The 23417-nt window shown below is 49.2% G+C and overlaps 1 protein-coding gene across 1 annotated transcript in view; it reads right to left on the bottom strand.

Moving 5' to 3' along the window:
- Positions 1–23417, bottom strand: part of LOC102255293 (filamin-B) — an 85582-nt gene that overhangs the window by 23455 nt on the left and 38710 nt on the right. Inside the window, exons 19-33 of the mRNA XM_014541315.1 lie at positions 21541–21803; positions 19502–20099; positions 19032–19205; positions 18035–18197; positions 17254–17414; positions 14611–14778; positions 13361–13453; positions 12434–12557; positions 11106–11262; positions 9906–10095; positions 8135–8382; positions 5629–5667; positions 4794–4896; positions 3952–4092; positions 710–838 (exon numbers count right to left, since the gene is read on the bottom strand). Coding sequence (XP_014396801.1) covers positions 710–838; positions 3952–4092; positions 4794–4896; positions 5629–5667; positions 8135–8382; positions 9906–10095; positions 11106–11262; positions 12434–12557; positions 13361–13453; positions 14611–14778; positions 17254–17414; positions 18035–18197; positions 19032–19205; positions 19502–20099; positions 21541–21803 — 2751 coding nt within the window. The remainder of the gene's footprint in view (positions 1–709; positions 839–3951; positions 4093–4793; positions 4897–5628; positions 5668–8134; positions 8383–9905; positions 10096–11105; positions 11263–12433; positions 12558–13360; positions 13454–14610; positions 14779–17253; positions 17415–18034; positions 18198–19031; positions 19206–19501; positions 20100–21540; positions 21804–23417) is intronic.

The raw sequence follows: 23417 nt of genomic DNA, 5'->3' as shown, positions 1-23417 counted from the left end.
CAGGGAGTGTTCCCTTCTTCCCACACGGACAGTAACTCATCCAGGACAGCCCTGAGGTCGGGAGCACCAGACTGGCACAGGCCATGTGAGCCGCGGGCAAGGGGCGTAGGTCAGAACTCAGTGACTATGGCACCACACTCCACCTCTGAGTTCTTCGCTTATGCCCGATGAAGGGCAGACCAGATGCTGGCCCCGAAGTCACCCCGAAGGTCTCACTGCTCTTCGGAATGTGCGGACGAGAAAGGGCTGGAGCCCCGCATGTCAACCGCACATATGGAAGCGTCACACACACTGCCATGCTGGTCAGGCTGGAGGCCATGTGGAGATCCCATGAGAAACACAGATTTTAAAATCTCCACAAAGACAATGCACATGCACCCAGAGCCAAATAACTCATGTGGTCCCGCGGATACACGTACATGTGCAAAAAGAACAAAACCAAAAACGTCATCAACCAAAACACTTAAATTTCAGGCAAATCACATAAAGCATCTCACAGCATGGATCTGATTTCAATCAGAACCCCAGGAACTTCAAAAAGTCCTGTTTTGGGTGGAAGACAGAGCAGCTGTGCCTGAGATTTACATGAAACAAAGAAGATAAACACTACTACCCAACAGCCTTCTTTTTAAAAGCTGCCCTGGGATCGTGTCTGCTGGATTCTCAAAGGGGAAGCTGAAAGCATACAACCACACACACGTCACAGTACCTTCTCCTGCATCCTCAGTGACGATGGTGAAGGTGGCGGTTTTGTTGGCCACTCCGTACACCAGCCCTGGACCGTAAGCAGAAACGCTCCCGCTGTTGGGGTAGTTCACGTAGAACTGCAGCGGGCTCTCTGGGTGAGCAAAGATCACAAACAAAATGGACTCAGTGCGGGGGAATGCAGACTCGGACAGCGGTGCTCACCTTCCTCTAACGCAGTGGTTCTCAACCTTCTGGCCCTTTAAATACAGTTCCTCATGTTGTGACCCAACCATAAAATTATTTTCGTTGCTACTTCATAACTGTAATGTTGCTACTGTGATGAATCGTCATGTAAATATCTGATATGCAGGATGGTCTTAGGCGACTCCTGTCAAAGGGTCGTTCGACCGCCAAAGGGGTCGCGACCCACAGGTTGAGAACCGCTGCTAACCGCAGGCAGGTGTGGCGTCTCCACGCAGAGGCAGAACGTGCACCGAGCCTCTGCTGGAGATCACCATGCTAGGATACCAACGGTGTCTACTCACTATTGCTCCTTCAGTGTTACACAAGAAAAACAATCCTAAGGCTGCCCCTGACGAGAGGGGCGCTGAATAAAACAGGGGAGTCCAGCTCAAGGTGACTAGTTAGGACAGGGGTGGACAGGTTGAGAACCGCTGCTAACCGCAGGCAGGTGTGGTGTCTCCACGCAGAGGCAGAACGCGCACCGAGCCTCTGCTGGAGATCACCATGCTAGGACACCAACGGCGTCTACTCACTATTGCTCCTTCAATGTTACACAAGAAAAACAATCCTAAGGCTGCCCCGGAAGAGAGGGGCGCTGAATAAAACAGGGGAGTGGAGCCTTTTTTCTGCTGAGGGCCATTTGGATATTTATAACACCGTTCGCAGGCCACACAACATTATCAACGTAAAGAATTACCCTGCTCTATTTGGTCACACATTTAATTAACTCAGCCCTGATGCCTTGGGAGGGCCAGACCAAATGATTTTGTGGGCCATGGGCTGGGCGTTCCCCTCTCCTGAATTAGGAGGAAACGGCCAACCATGTGAAGAAATGACCCACTACCAGAGGGAGCACAGCTGGAAAGGTCTTTGGGGAAGACAAAATGTAAGGCCCTCTAAGCCCACCCCACACTATGTGGGACTTTATCCCACTGTGGTCCTCCCCCCCCACACACACCCCAGTCCCATGCAAGCACTTCCATTTCCACAGTGGCCAGATGCAAATTCAGAAGACCAGAGCTGGCTTCCAAATAGGGGGCTGGCTAAATAAACAAGGCTCTTCTCTCAGGTCATTAAAGAATGAGGGAGCCTGTATGCCCTAACTTGAGAGATTATCCACAATGTGTTGCATTAAAAAGAGAAAAGGGCAAGTTGCTGTATAATATTAATATCATTATCCCATTCCTTTAAAAATAAAACAGAACAAAATTATAGGCATGTTTGTTGGTTCCAAGAGAAACATCCGTACACAGACCAGCAGGGAGGTAGGAGGAAGTGGGAGAAAGACATTTTTTTTTTTTTACTTTCTCTACATCTGTATCTTTGGGGTATTTAAATAGAAGCAGATAACACATAGTTGCTTTGAACAAATATTATGCCCAGATATACACATAAACTACAGCAAACATCAAACTGGGAGAAGTATTTGCAACTCCTATCACCAACGGCTACTCTCTCCAGTATTGAAATTGCTCCCAGAAACGGACACCACAAAAGGCCAATAACCAAACAGAGAAACCAGGCCGTGGATACGAACGTCCAGTTCACAGAAAAAGGAATACAAATGGTGCTTAAACATTTAGAAAGTTGCTCAATCTCCTTCACAAGAGCAATACAAATAAAGCAACACAGAGATACTGTTTTTGCAACCACCAGTTTGGCAAAGATCCCAAAACTGGGTAGCATAATCCACTGGCCGATCTGGGGAAAAGCAGGCGTCCTCCTCCATCGCTGGAGCGTGTGGGACTCAGAAGAGCCCTGATGAAAGGCAACTTGGCAATTCTAGCAACATGATGGATGCCTGTCCCTGTGGCCAGAAACTCCTCCCACAGAACCACATCTCCCAGGTCCGCCTTTGCCAGTGGGACGTGCTGAATGGGAAAGGCTATGCGCTGTGGCAAAGGGTGGGGCAGAGGCTAACTCTCCTCCGACGGGGGCAATGGTTAACGTGCCACGGTCCACCCAGTGGGCGGGGTCTCTGAAGACGCTCGATTATTTGGACGTGCAAAGCTCTCCTGCATACACCGTTAGATAAAAAGGACAAGGACACAATCATGTGTAGGGGATGCTACTATTTATGTAAAAAACGAGGAAGGATTAGAAATCTATCTTCCTGTTTGCTTGTAGGGTCTTAAACATATTCTGAAACCCAACGTAGAAAATTAAGAGTCAGAGGGCAAGTGAGGGTCATTATGGGTGGGAAGGACACCTTTCTCCACATCATTTTTTAAACTTTGTGTATGTGGCCCACATGTGTGTGGTGTGGCAAAATATTAAATTAAAAAAAAAGAGAGATATATTTAAGGAATTTTTAAGAAATTCCACACAAAAATTTTTAAGAAAAAGAACAAGAATAACACAGTGCTGGATGGTGGACACGAAACCTGAGCTGGTTTTCCTCGTCAAGGGCAGTGTGACAAGAGGGCAGCTGAGCCTGGCCAGCGTGGCTCAGTGGCTGAGCGTCAAACCACAAACCCGGGGGTCGCAGTTCGATTCCCGGGCAGGCACATGCCTAGGCTGCGGGCTCGATCGCCAGTGTGGGGCGTGCAGGAGGCAGCGGATCAATGATTCTCTCTCTTCATTGATGTTTCTATCTCTCTCTCCCTCTCCCTTCCTCTCTGAAATCAATAAAAATATATTAAAAAAAAGAAGAAGGCAGCTTGTCCTTTTGTCACAACCTCCTCCTCCGCCCCCAACCCCCCGCCACACAGGGCTCGGCAGGCCAGGCTGGAAAGTCCCTCGATGCGCCTCACAGTTTCCTTCCAGCTCATCCTTTGGCCGCACTCGGCATCGTGACAAAGACAAACAATCACAGCCCTAAGGGCCTGCATCATTCCTTCTGGAAATCAGCTGGATCTGCTGGGGTCACAGGCCGTTTGGTTTCACAGGGACGCCAACACTCCATTCCCCAACCTGCCACCTATTTCCCACACAGCTGGGGGCTGTACGTCAGCAAACCTCCCAGAAGCCCAGGCTCCTGAGTCCTGGAGCCCCGCAGGGCGTGCGCGGAGCCCGACTCACCGGGGATGTGGCTGCCCATGTACTTGATGTGCATCTCATGGAGCCCCACCTCCGTGGGGGCGTATCTGACGGTGACCGTGCCGTCCTTGTTGTCCACAATCTCGGGTGTGGCCGTCTTCCCAGAAGGCATGTGGACCTCTCCTATGGAGCACAGGGAGACAGGGCCATGAGCCTACCAGCGACTGCCCCCGGAGAAGCCGCACGGAGGCACAGGTGGCCTTCAGAGTACAGGCTTTCAGCTCCAAGAACACTCACGGCTGCCTAAAACACCCACGTTCCAGGACAGGAAAACAGACCTGCATTTCCCTTGGTTTTGTTCCTTCTGCTCCCACAAAATGCAGCAGCAACTCCTAAGGAAAGGGTTTCCTACTTTGTAAAGACAAGTTAGAACCCTGACAGGACTTGACTGTGAGGAGAGGGTCAGTAGAGACTCAACCCAAGGAGAAGCCGGCAGAAAGAGGAGGCCGGCAGAGAAAGTGACCGCACAACAGACCTGTGTCAACACCACCTGGGAAAGTGGGAGCTGAGAGGCAGGAAAAGGGGGAACAGGAACCCAACAGTTAAGAAGTATCTAAACACAGTAGCTCTCCACCCAGAGAGAACCCCCAGCTCTCTCCGGGATATAATGCAAATTATACATGAACCACCTCTTCAGAGGCACACACAGATACACGGCATGTTCTGCAATCTCAGGAGCTCATGGCCCGATCCCCAGCACAAGAACCAGGGGTGCTGGGATCAGGAACGCAGGTCTGGGGGACCGATGGGACCACCGCGAATCACCGATCAGGCGAGAGAGTGCGAGTGAGCGAGAATGAGACAGCTTTCATGACAGTGCTTACCAGTGATTTCTCCTTTTCTGACCGCAAACGGAATGACCAAGTCGAAAGGTTTAAAGCCCAGGCCGTTCATGTCACTCACTGGGACATAGGCCTCTTCGGTGACCTGAAAACAGGAAGCAGTGGTCACTGGGTGAAGTGGACAACAGCGTGGGCTAGTGAAGCTACAGGGGGCAGAGCAACTGGGAATTTTGCAAGCCAGTGCAGCCAGGATTTGGGGAGGGGGCGGCCCAGGTGGTATGGGCTTTGTCCAACTGGCCCTGGGGCCGGAGCAGAACCCGAGGGCGTGGAGACGTCGTGCCGACCAATTGCTAAAAACCACAAGGCGATTCGCTTGTAAAATTCCCAGAAGCGTCCACGGGAAAGTGGGAAAGTGAGAGACAGAAATGTCTGTGAGTCCCAAGAGGCTCCACCTGGAAAGGTTTAGTTGCTGTGGCCTGGAAAAGAAGGTGTGTTTTAAGTGGCAGAAAGTAGCAGCAGGTGGCTTTCCCTCTGAACAGAAACCAAATGTGCGAGAGTCAGCAGGAGGGCTGAAGACAGCTGTCCCTCTTTCTCTTTAAACAGAGACACACTGCACCGAGCGTGATCAGACGTGACGGCGGGCGATTCGTGGAGCGCAGACGATGACATGGTGGGTCTCATTGCAGAGAAAGCAGGGCTCATTGTGATGGACTGATCAGTGGGGGACAGACCAGTGACCAGGACACCCAGAGGGCCTAAGCAATCCCCAGAAGCGGGCTGTAGCTTTTCTGAAATGAAGGCTGAGTAAACACAGAAATGCAAAAAAAGAAGAAAAAAAGTGTACCCAGGGCCTGAATCCAGGGGAACATGCATTTACCGGTGCCTCCTCCACGGCCGTGACTTCCCCATCTGTGGCCTGGTTGGTGGCAAATGGAGGTTAGTAGGGAGTCTCATTGGAGGGACATTGCTACTCAGTAGGTTCTACGCCCTGAGGGCTGCTTCCTCCCCATCTGCTCATCTTGCACAGCAGAAAGCCTCTCGCTCTGCCTTCTCCCTACCCTTGTGGAGAGCAAGCTGACGTCCTCTCTTTGAATGTCAAATCCACATGCCCTTTGAACCCATGACCCCATTCCTAGGAAGCAGATCTATAGAAATACTAGCAGGAAAGTCCATAGGTAAGTGATGCGTGCAAGTGGTTTTACCAGAGCTGTTCGTGGTCATGAAAACCTGAAGCAACCTAAATGTCCATCTGTAAGGGAGTCGGCTATGTAGATGGTGGGAGTCTGTCCCTTCTGGAGAGCTGGTCAAGTCCGGGGAATTAAGATGGAAGGGCCTCCATGGCACGATGAGGGAAGGAAGCAACTTGCAAAGCAATGTGCATGGTGTGATCCCGGCACAAAAAAGATGGGAAACCCTAACACTCGTCGCCTCTGCAGCATGAAACTGGGCAGGTGGTTTCCTGTTACTTGGTAAGTGTCTACAGTAGTTCATATTTAAAAAGTCTTTATAAAAATTTTTTAAAAATCAGACTTCATGTCCCTGATCCAACTGACCTAATAAGAGAGGGATTCCCTCTCCTGCCAAATCAAACAAGCATCGGAAGGCCTCCCTGGGGAGGCAGGCCCACATGCCCATGCTCCCTCCTTCTCCTGTACTTTGTCATCTGCCGAAAGGGAGCTTCACTCACCAAGGCTGCTTGGTGAGCAGCAACATTCGGAACAGCCCTCTCCCCTGCTTCTAGGGGCCTCTCAGATTGGGGACATTCAGGGACACACCGCCAGGGAGGAAGATGTTTCAATGGCTACGTGATGGCCTCTGAGTCAGGACTTCTCAACAGTGATGAGCAGATAAGCTGCTAGACCCGTGACTTCCTGTGCATGTCTCCTGCGTGGTACACAGAACTGAACCAGCCCACCCAGTCTCCCTACGACATTTGCTGCAAAGGCAGTACTGGGTGTCCGTGGCCTTTTGGCCCCAAGACTGTAGAGGGAGGCAGGGAATCTACCCATAAGGAGCCAATGGAAAGCAAGTCAGTGCCCGTAGGTGAGGCTGGAGAAAGCTCGGAGGGGAGAGGGAGACCCAAGCCTGGTCCTGTGGGTGATGCGCACTTGTGCCGTCAGCTGTGGTTGGGGGCAGTGTGTCCATCCAAAGTATCCTTTGTGCATCCCAGGGTCAAGGGGACATTCATTCCTAATGAGTTTGGTGGCTCCCACTTCAGGTCTCTGACGTGTCTGCCAAAACGACCCTGCCCGATTCGAACCAACCAGATAAAACCCCAGATGGGACCCTCCTCTGGGGTAAGGACACCACATTTCTAGCTGCGTTTCTCCCAGCCCTGAAGGAGAAAAGCACTCCCAAATGAGCAGCATCAAAAGTTGACAAGTGTTTGTATCCTTGAGACGTGAAGGAGCCTCCAGACCTCTGGCACATTCACAGATAAACAAACGTCGACGGGAAGGGAAAGAGCTGCAACACACGACACACGGTTGGAAGAGAGACTCGGGCTTCCGTTTGAAATGGAGTCTTCATGCCCTTCTCCGTGGCTGCATAAAGTGTAATCCTTGGAAGGGGCTTTGAAGGCTGTGCATGGGGCCAGGTCACTGAGGCCTATGAACTTTGCAGCCAAGGGTGGCTGCGGCCACAGTCTCAAAGGACACTGGGTGAGGGACCGCACAGCGCTCGGCAGCTGTCTAGAGCGGGCACTTTGGGCTCCGTGGACTTGAGTCTGACCCCTCCTCCTACAGCTCATTTGTAAAAGGGCCAACGATGCTTGCTTTGAGGGTTAACTGAGCGAATGCTGCTAAGGTGTCTAACTGCTTTCCTGGCTGAAGAACCTTAATAACCAGAGAGAGATCTAAAAGTCACTCAGATTGAAAATTAAAGAGCCGCGTCATTCTTTGGCCTAGAAGTGTGTGTATAATGGTTTCTTTTTCCCAGATGTTCCTAGTTTTAAAAGACAAGCTATTTCCCTTCACATGCAAAGTCTGAATCTCTCCAAAGCACAACTGGAGGTCCTCTGAGTCATGAGATACCAAAGTCAAGTCTCTCTCTCCTGAAGACCATGGTGTGGGGGAGCAGGGTGGGGGAGAACAGCAGAATAAAAAAGTATAATGTTCCACTTATGTTTTTTGTCAGTTTATCTTTCTGAACTGTGCTTAGGCTAGGGCCCTGCCTAAGACCCTTAGCATGATGGATACTTGGTAGCTGGTAACATTCCCTAAAAACTCTTAGAGCCAAAGGCTGTCTGGGATCCTAGAGAGTCCCTAAAAGGTCATGACTGCTTAAGAAAAAAGTGGAAGGGGCTGTGCTAGCCAGGGTTTAACAAATAGCAGCTATTTTGTTTCTGCCAGTAACAGATGCTGCAGAGAAGGGACTTTCCTTACCATGACAGTGAAGGGGCTGTTGGGGATATCCACGCCACCGAAGCGCACGTAGATGACATAGGTGCCTGGCTTGGCAGCCGTGTAGAAAATGTCATAGGTGCCATCCTCATTTTCGATAACATCGGCCTCAGCCTCAGTGCCGTCCGGGGTCAGAACCGTGCAGGTCACTTTCCCCTTCCCGGCAGTCTTGGCGTCAACCACAAAGCCCACCTCCTCGCCGGTTTTCACGATGGAGGCGATTCCAGGACCTGGAGGAAAGTTCAGGAGGAGAGAAGAGAAGCTTGAGCTGTGGACAGTTACCCTGGAGACCTAAACTCAAATCCACGCTTTTGTGTTGTCTGCATCTATAAACGTTAGACCTTTAACTGCCACCACATACAGGGATGTCCCAGGAATCAACCTGCTGTGGAAGTCCTGAGGGGGAACTAAGTTGCAGGAAAAAAAATCCTCAGTTGTTCTTCAGAGAGGTGTCCTCTAAAAGTTCTATCCCAGGGTTGCCACATTGACAGAGGGCTTCCTGAGAAAAGGGGAAACGGCTGAATTCTGAAGGGTGGGTGCTTCTGGCTAGGGAAGACTTTCAACCTCGGTCCCGAAACAGTGACCAAGTCTCTCTCTCTCTTTGTAGATCCCTTTACACAGGATCCACACAACATCAGGAAGTGCAGAAAAGTGTAAATTACAAGCACATTGGCAAAAAAACCTCCAAAAAACAAAACACACACAAAAAAACCCAAAGCAGAGTGGGCAGAAACAACAGGGATAAGAACATGCTGTTCAGACATGAGTAGAAGCCAGACTTTGGAATCCCCTGAATGACAGACCAGGGGTGTGGCCTATAGGAGCTCCCAGGCTAAGCAGAGCACCGTGTCTGTCTGCTCAGGAGTCCGCCTGAGCTAAGGAAGGGAAAGCCAGGAGGAAGTCACCTCCCAGTATTACATGCCCTCAGGTTAACAACGATAATCCAGACCTAGCATGTGGCAGACTGGCCACTATTTCAAACTTTCTCAAATTTTGCCATGGGTGGGCCAAAAAAGGGCCAAGGCGAGCAATTTACAAGCTTGCCCTGAAAGCCAAAAGATTGTCTCCATTCAAAGCAAGACAAGATAGGAGAGAAATAGAACACATCCAGGGGGCACCTATGTTTAATTTTATTTAAAGAGAAGCAAGTCTGTTTCCTTTCAGACATGGGGATCCATGTTTTAAATCTGCTTGAAGCAGCATCAGAGCTGTAAGAGCTGTTCTTAGAAACGGAAGGACTCACAGACTCCCAATAGTTGTTTCTTAGAAATGGAAGGAACTGTGATGCTCAAATATTCCTGGAGAATTCCTGAGAGACTCAGACATCAGTCCCAAGTGTTGAGGGAAAAACCTAGATGCCTGAATGTGTTTCTCATAGTGGCCTGAGGTGATCCTGAATAATTTAACAACTCATGAAAGGTATACATTCGCTGCTTTTCATGGGAGCAGCATTACAGTTATGTCTCAACAAATGCACCCACTTCGAAAATAATACAATAATTATAGCTTCCATGTGCCTGGCACTGTGCTAAGCATTCTTCATGCCTGACCTCATCTAATCTTTGCTGAAAGGAGCATGTGAAACAGTCTGTGATCCTTAGAAGAGGTTCTTGAATTTAAATGTTGTAAAAAAGATCTTCGCTTTAAGTCTGACTGAAGCTCAGAGTGGTTGAGCATCTTGCCTCGGTCACACAGCTATTACGTGGCAGAGAAGGGATAGACCCTGGCTTTCAGGCTCTTGACCTGCACTCACCTGTGGCCAGACACTTGCTGGCATCGCCGGTCTGTGTGGCCCGGATGCGGTAGGGAGACAACGGGATGTCATCCCCCCCATAGGTGACCCCGATCATGTATCGACCAGTCTTGTCGGGGATGTAGGTGACAGCGTACGTGCCATCTTTATTGTCCTGGACAACGGCTCTTTTGGGTTTTCCCTCTTGGTCCTGTGGAGCACGGAGAAATGCTACTTAGGATGTTGTCCTCAAGACGTAGAAACAATTCATGGAAAACCTTGACACATGTTGCTCATTAATTAGTGCCTCCAGTGGAAGGAGACAGAATTACTGGCTTAACACAACTTGATTTTTGGTAGGAAGAGGAGAGGTCACAGATCCCTTTAACAAACACGATGGACACAATCAATTTTTAGTAATTTTTCTGTCACGTGAACAAATAGTGTTTTATCCCCCAATCCATTGATATATGCCCAAAGGGGGCAGAGAACCTGCTTGCACATCACCACGCTCACTCCCTTCTCTCCTCAGTAATAGGACCCTAATCCTCAGCTAGGTGCACTGCTCCCAGAACAGAAGACTCCACTTCCCAGCGTCCTTTGGCAAATGAGAAGGGAGTGGAAGTCTTGTGAGGGAGGATGAAGGGCTCTTTGGGAGAGCTGATTGATTGGAAGGCCCTATTTCTCCTGTCTGCCTGTCTTCCTCCTTCTAGCCTGCCCCGTGGATCAATGACCAGGGCACCACGGCCTCATGGTCCATGAGGAGACCTGAAGGACAGATGCCACACACGAGGACAGAGGAGCAGAGAGATGGGGCTGCTTCATTGATGAGCCACAGCACCCAGGTGCCTTGCCCTGGGCTTCTTTAACAGGAGAGAATAATTACATGTGTTGAAGCCACTCTTATTTTGGGGCTCGTGATATGCAGCAGAACTGGGTCCTAACGAATCCAATGAGTAAGTTAACATTTTAACATCAAAACATAGGACTAGCTATAACGGCAAATACATGAGATTCACCAAAAGGTGGTACTTGGGGCTATAGCCTCAGACCTCTCAGACAAGCATGCATGTCCCCGTGCACACTGACTGACTCTCTGGGGGGAACAATCTGTCAGACATTGGTACCATGCCAGAGGCTGGTTATTAACATCCTGGTTCTTACCTCTGGCCAGAGAATTAGGCTTTATTAGTCTGACTCCAGAAAAGAACTCAAAGTTACCGTTATCTGAACAGCAAGCAGGCCTTCCCCGGCATCTCTGGCATCGATCGCGAACTCCACAGGAAGACTGGCGGGCACACCATAGGAACTGAGGCCCGGGCCACTGGCAGTCACTTTGCTGGCATCATATGTGGGAAGGACCTTGACCTTAAAGGGACTTGACAGACACACATACCCTCGGTCAGGATGGATACACATCGACCCTGCTCCATCTGACCTCTCTTACACAAAGGCACTGGGACTGCAAGGAGGATTTCTGCAGCAGATGAAATGGTGAGTTTAGTCAATGTCTTAAGTCCAGCAGAAATTTACAATTATGAGGCAGTAACCCTCATACAACAGACCAGCTTTCCCTGACTGCAATCCAGGGGATATAAACTAATTCCCAAATTAGTTTGGGAAACATGGGGTTAAACACATTTAACCTACTTTTATTATGCTAAAACAATGGTTAATAGGAAGAGAACACTGAAATTTCAGTTTTAATATTTTACCTCATCCTCTTATTTTCTACTTTTAGTATGCTTTAGATGCTATTAGTAAAGTGAATACATAATTTATAAATCACATTTCTATTTAGCTAGAGATACATCCATATCTTTATGTAAAATATGTATGTTGGGGTATGGACAAAGCTTTTTGATCTTAAGTATGATTTTAAAAAACCTTTGAAGGCTGATGTGGGAAGTAAAGAGCTTATGCAATACTTTCTGTATTAATATGAATGAGGAACAAGATTTCTATCCAAACCCTTGTGGGAATGCTATTGTCAACCAAATCCTCAAGTAAAAAAGTAAAAGTCTTTGCCTGAATCAGAAAACTACTTGCAGCGTCAGAAGAAAAAAGACTGATAAATTAATGCATCCTCCCCCCAAATTCCCAACTCCTAATTTCAGCTTGTCTTTAAGTTAATAATGGCAGAAAGGGGCAGCTAGGGCAGTGATGGCGAACCTTTTGAGCTCGGCGTGTCAGCATTTTGAAAAACCATAACTTAACTCTGGTGCCGTGTCACATATAGAAATTTTTTGATATTTTCAACCATAGTAAAACAAAGACTTATATTTTTTATATTTATTTTATATATTTAAATGCCATTTAACAAAGAAAAATCAACCAAAAGAATGAGTTCGCGTGTCACCTCTGACACGCGTGTCATAGGTTCGCCATCACTGGGCTAGGGGCAGGAGCCACAAAGGTTCTCCGTGGTACCTGCAGATCAGATGGATGGATGGATGGGTGGGTAGGCCACCAGAGCAACGCTGGTGAACCCTGTGGAGGGGTGGGTTAGACTCTGGTTTGCACCCCTTCCCTAAGTGTCAAGAGCTTACCTACGAGGGATCTCTTCATCAGCATATTTAACAGAGACCATGTACGGCCCTTCTTGGGATGGGGTGTAGGTCACCGTGTGTGTGCCATCCCCATTGTCCACCACATTCACCGGCTCCACCAGGCCTGAGGACAGAGATGAGAGGTCTGAGGAACTGCCTCCCCTCCCCTCCACTCCACCCTGGGCTGCGTTCAAAAAGGATCACATTCATCCCCAAGAGCTATTGGTTTCCACTGATGAGTAACATGAATGCAAGCAGGCCACAATCAGAGGCCTAGGAAATTACAGGAGACAGGATCCTCAATGCATGGCTGCAGAATGACTCCAAGAGACACCTTTAGCTTGTTATTGGCTGAAGTACCTCAGTCAGCCCTAGAGTATAATTAAGGAGACTGCCCGCACTTGTTCCTGGAGGGCGTGTGGTGAAGGTGCATGTTGCAGACATGCTACAACATCCTTTCAAGCTGGTTAGGCATGCTTAAGACGCAGCAAACTTTACTCTATAGCTGAGAAAGGGCCACAGAATCCAGAACTCGGAACAGCAAAAATTAACCAATGGGCTGGCCAGTCAAGACTTGTGGCCACTTTGGCAAAGACCAAAGGGGCAGCACATTGGGTGTAAGTAAGTGCAGGGCAGGTGAGGGTGTCCTTCTCATGGGGTGAGGGAGCCATCAATGTGATGCATGCGGGAGACAGTTGGAGATTATGTTAAAGCATAATCAAGGCATGCATTGGGTCGGTAGATTCTAGATCCCAGTTCTAAACACAAGCCTCAAGAATGGGTCAACTGCAGGGTAGGTTAACCAAAGCATAGCATGCGCATTAAGCAAAGCAGAGGAGACACGTACAAGGCAATTTCGGGGGTGAGGCCAGCAAGAGGCATTCCGATTACATAAATTAGAGCAGCAGCCAACAGGAAAATGCAAACCTGTCTCCATAAAGTCACCCTTCGGGTCCCCTTTAAAGAACTCTGAAATGGCTTTCAAGGGGCTGCGCCATGACTGGGAATCTGTCTCATCAGCTAAAATTAAAAGGCTGTTACTTAAGAATCCTCCACACCAGAGGGACATATCTAAGCTTCCCCCTCCTCCTCCCCACTCACTCTCTCACGCACACTAATGGATACACACAGAGGCTCAGAAATTCCGTACAATCAAATTCTAGCCCCATGACCTCATTTCCCCAAACCGTTTCTACCATGAGTTTTAAAGGGCATAACCTCCTACTGAACTAACTCCTTCAAGGAGAAAGTTCCTCTTCAAAAAAGGTGCTCCCCTACCTGCACTTCTATGAACACATCATCGGGGACAAATCCAGATAATTTAAGAAATTTAAGATGACTTAAGTGCTTTGTCCCAAAATGGCCTGCTCATCTTACCAAACCCCACTTCCAGGGTGCCAAAAGGGTGGGCTGAATTGTCAACAAAGCCCATCCCCCGAAGAGACCCCCTCTCTCCAAGGGGTTGGGACAGTGACAAAGCCAGGTGGCAAGTGGCTGAGGAGCTGTCATGTCCAGAAATGTGGGGGATGTTCCATGTGAGCATGAAGGCATTTCAAACAGAGGTATCACCTCTGAGCCCACCACCCACCCAAACCCAGACCAACCCCCGTCACCTCACACACACTGAAACACAAGATGAAGCAGCTGCACCATTATTACACATGTACCTGTTTCATCTCTCTACTTTATTATTTTTTTTTAATATATTTTATTGATTTTTTACAGAGAGGAAGGGAGAAGGATAGAGAGTTAGAAACATCGATGAGAGAGAAACTTCGATCAACTGCCTCCTGCACACCCCCCACTGGGGATGTGTACGCAACCAGAGTACATGCCCTTGACGGGAATCGAACCTGGGACCCTTCAGTCCGCAGGCCGACGCTCTATCCACTGAGCCAAACCCGTCAGGGCACATCTCTCTACTTTAAAGAACTGAACCTGAGTTGTGGGTTCCTGGTAGGGGACGTGCAGGAGGCAGCCGATTGATGCTTCTCTCAGCCATGTTTCTCTTTCTCTCTCTCTCTCCCTCTCCCTTTCCCCGTCTCTAAAAATCAATTTTAAAAAATTAATAAAACTAAGTTCATGACCAAACTCAAAAGCTAAGTGCCTGCTCCAGGTCACGGCCGCCTCCCCCTGGGCAAGCTGAATGTCAGCAGGAAGGCAGGATGCATACTCACCTCGTGGGCCCAGGACCCTCACTTCCAGGGGAGCCAGGCCAGCCTTGCTGCTGTCCACCGTAAAGGACTGGAGGATGCGGGCACGGACACCGGAGCCCAACCCGGGGCCGGCAATCTTGACCTTGCTGGGGTCCACGACATCCTTCACAGGAACCCTGAAGGGGCTGCCTGAAAAAGAGGCCACGGGATTCTGAGCTCCATTGGAAGTTGTCTGAACTTAGCATGAGAGCAACCAAGCACCAGCAAGATAACTTTAAGTTCAAGGTGGCAGATATGAAGCATTCTGTGTCACTCCCCTGATCCATACCCCAGGCAGACATCATCAATCAACCATGGCAGACCTCCTTGCTGATGCACTCATCCCAGGCGATCCAGTGGTCCAAACAGCCACCACAAACAGACCACCAGAGGAAACCAATATGCTGTTGCGGCGAACACAGGATACCTTGTTAAAAATAACCCCACTATGGGTTTGTACCAGGCCAGGAAAAACTGGGCCAATGTTTAACCAACTAAAATCCCCATGAAAGCAAATTAGAAGCCAACAGGTTGCTGAATATTTCACAGCAGCACCTCCCCAGTTACCTTAGCTATGAAGCCTGACTCTAAGACAAACAACCAACACTCCACTAAAAGACGCTGCCTGGGAAAATTCTGAGGTCTAGAGGCCACTGGCATTTGGAAGCAACAGAGAGTATAAAACTTTGAATATGGGTCTTTTTCTGTTGTTATACAGAAGGCCATTTGCTTCAAGCTCAGGGATCAGACACAGGGCCAAACTCTCACCCTCTCCTGCAAGGGGAATGTCGAAGCGGAGGGTCCTCTAGACTTTCCCAATAAAGCCAAAATAGCTTTGCAGCGTCCACAGCCAGGAGATGCTCATCTCCACTGCTGCCTGCCTGGTTGGAGCCACCAGGTCATCCCTGGCGACATTCTCTGAGCTACTGTCCTATCCCATGAACTGCAGAGCTGGTAAAACTCCAAAAGGTACCCATGGCTCTGTACACTGTCACTGAGCCCTGCTCTTTTTTCACAGCAGTTAAACCATGAATTTCAGTGCCATAAACAATAGACAAGAAGCTTCCAGAGGCCAGGAGCTTTGACTGTCTGGTCCACGGCTGAATTCCCCTTGATAAGTGATTACAGGAATTTAAAATCTATATTGCAACAGCTACAAGGTCAAGTTTGAGGACAAATATTGCCTTAAATAAATTAATGCTTAAACGAACATCTGAGAATTACTTTGAGCAGAATATCAATGCTTTCTGATCAACGTGAGAGAAAGAAAAAGTGATTGTGAGTGTGTGCGAGGTTGTACACGACAAGGGGAAAGAACGACAGAGTCAGGAACGTATGTGTGGCCCGGGGACACTCCAGCTTCCGGGGAGCCAATCCAGAAACCTGAAAATAGGACCCTCAGCCTGCCCCTTCCCCTCGGTCTCACCCTGGGCTCATGGCCTGCAGGGCAAGAACATGACCCACCCAAGGCTCCTCCTGCTCTGGGGCTCTCGGGGTGGGACTCTGCCCTCTTTCTCACCACTCTTGAGACAAGGCATAAGCTGATTTAGGAGCCGCCCTCAAGACCTTGAACTTGCATCCACACCACACCACACCACACCACACCACACACTCACCTACACATCTCAATTTGTGTTGGATGGCAAATGTTTCATCCAATAAACAGAACTAGAACCTGTGAAAACTCCTCCTGCTGGAACATGAAAGTTGGAGGGCCCTTACTTACTTAAGTCATATATTTCTTTACTGTTTGAATCGTGTATAGCAGTGGTTCTCAACTAGGGGTCATTCTGTCCCCCACTGGACATATGACAATATCTGGAGACATTTTTGGTTGCCAAAAAATGGGCCACTAAATACCCTACGATGGACAGACTAGCCCCCACAACAAAGAATTATCCCGCCCAAAGTATCAACAGTTCTGAGGATGACAAACCCTGTTTTTCAGTAAACGTATACAGTATATCATTCCACAGAAAAGAAATTAAAGAATTTGAGTTGTGTGTCTTTATCAGCTACCAGGACTGTCAATTGAAAAAGAGAAAACAAGATGCATGGACTGGTATAAGATGAGTAAGAACCAACCACAAAATAAAGTGGAGATTTTCAACTTTGTAAATAAACAGCTTTCCTTCAAATTAAGAACTAGGTTCTCCAACACATGAAGGCGATTGTCAGTCAAAACTCCAAGCCAACACTTTTTCAGCACGGCACTGGTCCTACTGGGAGTTGGGATATTCTTGGAGATGCAGCCCTAAGGAAAACTCTCCCTTTGCAGTGATTGCAAATGTCAGCTATTTTTCTTTCTTTCTTTTTTTTTTAAATATATTTTATTGATTTTTTACAGAGAGGAAGGGAGAAGGATAGAGTTAGAAACATCGATGAGAGAAAAACATCGATCAGCTGCCTCCTGCACGCCCCCTACTGGGGATGTGCCCGCAACCAAGGTACATGCCCTTGACCGGAATCGAACCTGGGACCCTTCAGGCCGCAGGCCGACGCTCTATCCACTGAGCCAAACGGGTTAGGGCAGCTATTTTTCTTATTCAGGGAGATACGCTAAATCAAACCAGCTTTCATGCAAAATCAACTCTTCTTCAGGTTCCTCTCTGAGGGAGAACTTACCAGGGATGTGATCGCCTCCATACGTGATATTAACATCGTAATCTCCCGGAGCAAAGGGGACGTACTCGGCGCTGCAGCTGCCATCTTTGTTGTCTCTGCAGTTTATCTTTGACTCTGACGGTCCCTCGACAGTTATGCCAAGGCCACCAATTCCTGCCCCTCTGGAAAGTGTGGAAAAGAACGCAAAGTAGCACTGGTGGCTCATGCCAGTCTGCTTATTGACAAAATTCATTTAAAATCCCTCTATAAATTTCCCATTTGGCCAACTCAGCTCAACTACTATGACACTGCGCACACGGGGAATTTCTCAACGATGTAATATAAATAAAGACAGCTTTGAACCCTCCTTTCCAATGCTAATCCTTCATTTATTTTTCTTATCTAATTGCATTGGCTACAACGGCACATACAATTCAGGTAAGTGCCTGTGACGGATTTCAATAGAAATTCTTCTCATATTTCACTTAGAGATGAGATTGGCTGTCTATGTCAGCACTGTCAGGTTAAAGAGCTTCCATCTAGGCCTGGATTGCTCCGTAGTTTTATGACTGTTATTATCAGTGCTTTCTGGTACCTTTTTGCTATACTTGGTCTTTCTCTGTAATGTAAGTCTCTACAGAACAAAATGCTTCCTTTATCATGAAGGGGGAAAAAAGCCTCTCAAAATTTGGGAGACTTGACACATATGCAGGCAACACCCACAGAACTTCTTTAAAAGAGTTAAGCTACTGAGGGCTACTCCTTTTATGGAGTCAACACACAAACCCCAGGCCTTGCTTACCTGGTAACCACAGTGAAGACATTGGGTTTGTTGGTAAAGGCCTCTTTCAGCCCAGGTCCTTGGGCTTGAACCCGAGATGGCTGGCAGCCTTCGGTGACAGCCACTTTGAAGGGACTGTTTGGGATGGGCACATCATCGTATGTCACCTCCACTACATGGAGGCCTGTTCAAAACAACAAACAAAAACATATCGTACAGGAGTTGCCCAGCTGTGGGAAATGACACTCTACTCTGGGTTTTATTTCACATTCATGTCTGCACGCTTTATCGTGTTGTTCGAAAAGGGCAGGTTAAAGAAACAGTAATACTGGTATAATCTGATTTTTAAAAAAATACAAATTGTCTACTTATGCTTTCTGTTCACTTGGCATTCACATACCCTCATCCCCGTCCGCCCCCCCGCCCCCCGCCACACACACACGGTCTCTCCTGCAAACAAATGTCACTAGGTCTACACTGAAGTCAGTCATTTTAAACATACTACCCTGTTTTGGGAAAACTCCATCCGGTCATTAACCAAAAGACAAAGAAAAATCCATAAAATAGAATATACATGCATCTATAAAAAGAGATTAAAATATCGATACCAGAATATTTACAGGGATATATCCAGGTAATGAGAATATATGGTACTTTGATGTTTTCCTTTATGCTTTTACCATTTGTCAAAATGTTTTATAATTCTTAATATTCAGGAAAGAAATCAATGTGCTAAAAAAATTACACAAATGAGCAACATCCGTGGTATCACCCCATCACTGCTCAGATGAGGCTCAGGCTAGACCCAGCCCACCTGTCACACAACAGGGCCAGCGTGCCAGACCCTGCGTGGGCGGCTCTACTAGGGAGGTGGGTTCACACGGTCCCCGTCACTTTGCAAGTGCCTCTGCTGAGACGATGCACTGAGCACACGGGCAGACATCAGCCTTAGCCTCCAGGAGGCAAGGGCCAAGCACAGTTTTGAACAAGGGTCACGTCCAAGGAAAAGTCTATTCACCTTTCTCGAAGGGCGTGTACTCCACCTGGTAGGTGCCATCGGCATTGTCCGTGACGAAGCACTCGGTGGAGGCCCCCGAGGGGTTGGCAATGTGGGCCTTGATGTGGTTGCCCCCCACCTTCGTCAGGGGCCGTGAGTCGACAGTGAAGTCGGTGGTGGCTTCACGGAACACATCTGCAGAGCAATCACACGGGTAAGAACGTCACCAACACCTCGGACCCAGGAGCAACCCAAGAACAAGGTTCTTAGCACTTAAGACACAATTAAGTGACAGCAGACAAGTGGTCTGACGCTCAAAGTCAGGAAGCTAATGTGCCTCCCACCACACACGCCAGAAAGGAGCCTCTTCTAGGGCAGCCTCAGCCAGTGACAACACAACCACTGTGCACAGGTTAGGACAAAGGCTGCCCGGGGTAGGGGGGCGGGGGTGGGCAGTTTGCAGCTCCCCTCTTTTTGTTGATGGAACCCACCTTTTCCTTCTATTCCTGGCCCAAAGGCTTTGACCCTGCTGGTGTCCACGGCAGGCTCCACCTTGACGCGGGCGGGGAAGTGGGGCACGAGCTCCCCGCCGTACTTCATGGTCAGCGTGTACATGCCGGCGGTCAGGGGCACGTAGGTCACTGCGTAGGTGCCGTCCTTGTTGTTCTCGATACAGACCTCAGCCTTCGCTCCCGAGTCCGAGACGGCCTCCAGGCCCAGCGCCCCGGGGCCCGCCTCCGAACAGTCCACGCTGAGCAGCCCGGCTTCGCCCACCTTCCCGCGCTCCAGGCCTGGCCCCGACGCCATGACTTTGGAGGGATCGAACGGCATCTCAATGTCGGCTTTGAAGGGAGAACCAGGGATGTGGACTTCCTCGAAGAGAATGTTGACGAAGTACTCCCCGGGTTTTGTGGGAAGGTAAGAGACGGAGCAGGTCCCGTCGCCGTTGTCGGAGCACTCGATTTTAGCCTCGCACGGCCCTTCCACGGTGAGGCCCAAACCTCCGGTCCCAGCCCCTTTGGTGTCGATGGTGAACTTGGCGGGCTTGCCCACAAGACCACCCTGCAGGCCAGGCCCATGGGCTTTCACCTAAGTGAGGAAGGAATAAAAAGTCAGACGCTGCCTGACACCCATATTGCTGCTCAGCCAGGACTTGCTTTCAACACCCACACCCTTAAGCAGCACTGAACTGCATCTCAATTAAGTGGCCTTTTCCCTGGGGCCCAGGTTGTGACACACTCACTCACACCACTGAGTTAGATCTGCAAAAGGCTAAGGGAGACGTGGCTATGGACGAATCAGCGCTGAGAGGCCCAGCAGAGAGGTGCGGCCTCTGAAGCCAGAGCACACGCCCTCTCTCCTGCCCGCCCACTTTCCGGGTCTCCCCAGCTTCTGGGCCTCAGAGGCAGAGCTGGAGGCCTCGCATCCAGGCCCACAAACACACACAGAACAGCTTGCATAACCTCACTGTTGCTTTGGCTGCTACACCTCCCTCAACAATTCTGCATCATGAGAAAATAACTGTGATGGTGGCTACACGTCATTAGACATTCGTCCAAACCCACAGACGGTTCAACACCAAGAGCGAACCCCCATGTGCACCATGGACTTGGGTGATGATGGTGTCAATGTAGGCTCATCACTTATAACAGATGGACCGCTCCGCTGGGGAGGCCATGCATGTGTGGGGCAGGGAAACCTCTTACCTTTCTCTCAATCTTACTGTGAACCTGAAACTGCTCTAAAAAAATAAAGTCTAATAAAAATGTAAAAACAAAAATATTAAACTGTTTTTAAAGAGGGAGAGGATAGAGTGAAGCTTTCATCCCAGACAGTGTTATAGGATTCATGCCACTCAGACCACTGGGAATACTCTAACACCCTTGATTCGTGACTACTAGGAAGAAGCGATCATGAGAATGGCCTATTTTATATTAATTAGTACAGCATCTATGGGAGAGTTCACTGTGTGCCAGGCGCCGGGCGGAGGCCTCCACATTCACGTCTCCCCTACCTGACAGGCTCACTTTGAAGCCAGTACCATTATTACACTAACAAATGAAGGAACAGCCCAGCCGGTGTGGCTCAGTGGTTGAGAGTCGGCCTAGGAACCAAGAGGTCCACGGTTTGATTTTTGGTCAGGGCACATGCCCAGGTTGCAGGCTTGAACCCCGACGGGGGGCGTGCAGGAGGCAGCTGATCGAGGATGTTTCTCTCTCATCATTGATGTTTCTATCCCTCTCCCTTCCTCTCTCAAATCAATAAAAACATTTAATAAAAAACAAAAAACAAATGAAGGACCTGAACTGGGGGGAGGGGAGCCCCTCACAGCCAGGCAGCGAGAGGAGGAGCAGGGAGGGGCCCAGCTGCTCACAGGACCCTGTACGCTGACCCGTAGGAGAGAGAACTACTGTCAGCCACGGAGAACTGACTATCATCACAACAGGGTTTTGTAAAGGTGTTTCCCAGGATCAGAGAAGGATGTATTAGATAGCAGGGGACATGCTCTCCAACAAACACAAAAGCTGACCTTGGTGGGATCGGGCGGTAGTGAGGCCTCCACCGTGTAGGGGCTCCCCAGCACAGGGTGTCCGTCGTAGGTCACATCCACGGCGTAGAGCCCCTCCTCCCGCGGGATGAACTTGGCCGTGCTGCTCTCCCGGCCCGCCACCGGCGCCACCAGACAGGGCACCACCTTCCTCGAGGGGCTCAGGATCGTCACGTCCAGCTTCCCTTGGCCCCCCGCCCCCCTGGTGTCAATGGCGAACTCCTGATCCTTCCCAACTTCCACTCCTGGAAAAGGTGAGCCAATTAATTATTCATGAGCGATTATTAATATTAACAGTGACAGCTATCATTTACCGAATGCATTCTGTACACCAGGCCTTAGTACAGCACATCCTCTCCTTCACCTTCCACCACAATCCTAGGGCGTATTTGCTGGTAACCAAGGGCTTTCACCGATGGGGAAACTGAGACCAGGAAGGTGAGGTACTTGGTCAGGGGTCTGTATCCAGCAGATCGCAAAGCTGGGGCTCAAACCTAAATTTACTTGACTCCACAATCTACTTTGCTGGCCAGTAAGTTACAATCTGACACTGTCTTCTCTCCTTTACTCACTTTCGGTGCTAACTTTATATCAAAACATTTCCATAAGCCAGTGTTTTATTTACTAATTCTTGGCAGCAAATTTAATCCTACAGCCAAGAAGGCAAAAGTCACGGAGCTGGTATTTGAAAGGTCTTTGCACAGCAGGCCGCATTTGACAAAAACAGGGAAAGGACTTTGAACCAAAACAAAAACCCTGGGAACTTGAACATAGTGTGCCCCCCAGGAAATCCTGACTCCCGGGTAGCACGGGGCCTGACTCGACGAGCTCTGTGCAACCACAGCAAGGAGGCCTGGGAGGTCCACATCCCAAAGGACTTTCCTAATCGGCATTGAGATTTACCGGGTCTGGAGTGGAAACCCTTGGTGTCTTGGAGAAAGGAGCGACGAAAGGATATGTGGAAGGTTAGACAGTGGCCATTCCTGTGCTCAGAGCTGGCTGCCCCCAGGGACAGAGCAGGCATCAAGCTCGATTCAGGGCCCTGGAGTGAGAGCTGGCCTCGTTCACAACACGAGCATTTGGGTCACAGGTCAATGAAGGCGCTCACGGATGGTCCCACTGAGACCCGATAGGACCCTCACAGGTGGGACAAGAGGCCTCTCTTTCCTAGGGGTTCGCACTGAGCCTCCCATGCACCTGAGAGCAGGTGAACGTGTGCCACCGAGGGGCAGCCAGGCTGCGCCACTTGGTGTGAATGTTCGCCCAGAAGCGCTGCTGATGGGAAGGCAGGCTGAAGACACTGGGGAGAGCAACATAACTCTCATGCAAAATAAACACGGCCATGTTTCCTGCTGGCAGATACCCACGCACAGATGCAGAGAGAGGGTCTGGGAGGATAGAAAATGAACCGATAACTCTGGTTAACCCTAGGGAGGGAAGAGGGGATGGCTGAAGTGGAATTTACTCCTAACTGTGATTTTTTTTAGATGAAAAATCAGTATATGTGTTTCTTGGTTAAAAAAAAAAAATAATCCTATCTAATAAAAGAGAAACATGGTAATTAGCTGTACCTCCGCTACCCTTCCCATTGGCTAATCAGGGTGATATGCAAATTAACTGCCAGCCAAGATGGCGGCCGGCAGCCAGGCAGCTTGAAGCTAACAGGAGGCTTGCTTGCTCCAGTGACTGAGGAAGCCAACGTTCCCCGCCTGCTGCTACCAGCCTCTTAGCTTGCAGTTTGAAACATTGTTACAAATACAGAAGCTAAACAAAACCCCAGTAACCTGCTTTCAGCCAGCTGGGATCTCAGAGCTGGAGTTGAAACAGTGTTTCGATTATAGAACCCAAACAAACCAGAT

The sequence above is a fragment of the Myotis brandtii genome, unplaced genomic scaffold (assembly GCF_000412655.1).
Source record: "Myotis brandtii unplaced genomic scaffold, ASM41265v1 scaffold268, whole genome shotgun sequence".
In the NCBI taxonomy this organism is placed as follows: Eukaryota; Metazoa; Chordata; class Mammalia; order Chiroptera; family Vespertilionidae; genus Myotis; species Myotis brandtii.
This window is presented reverse-complemented; position numbering and strand designations above follow the sequence as displayed.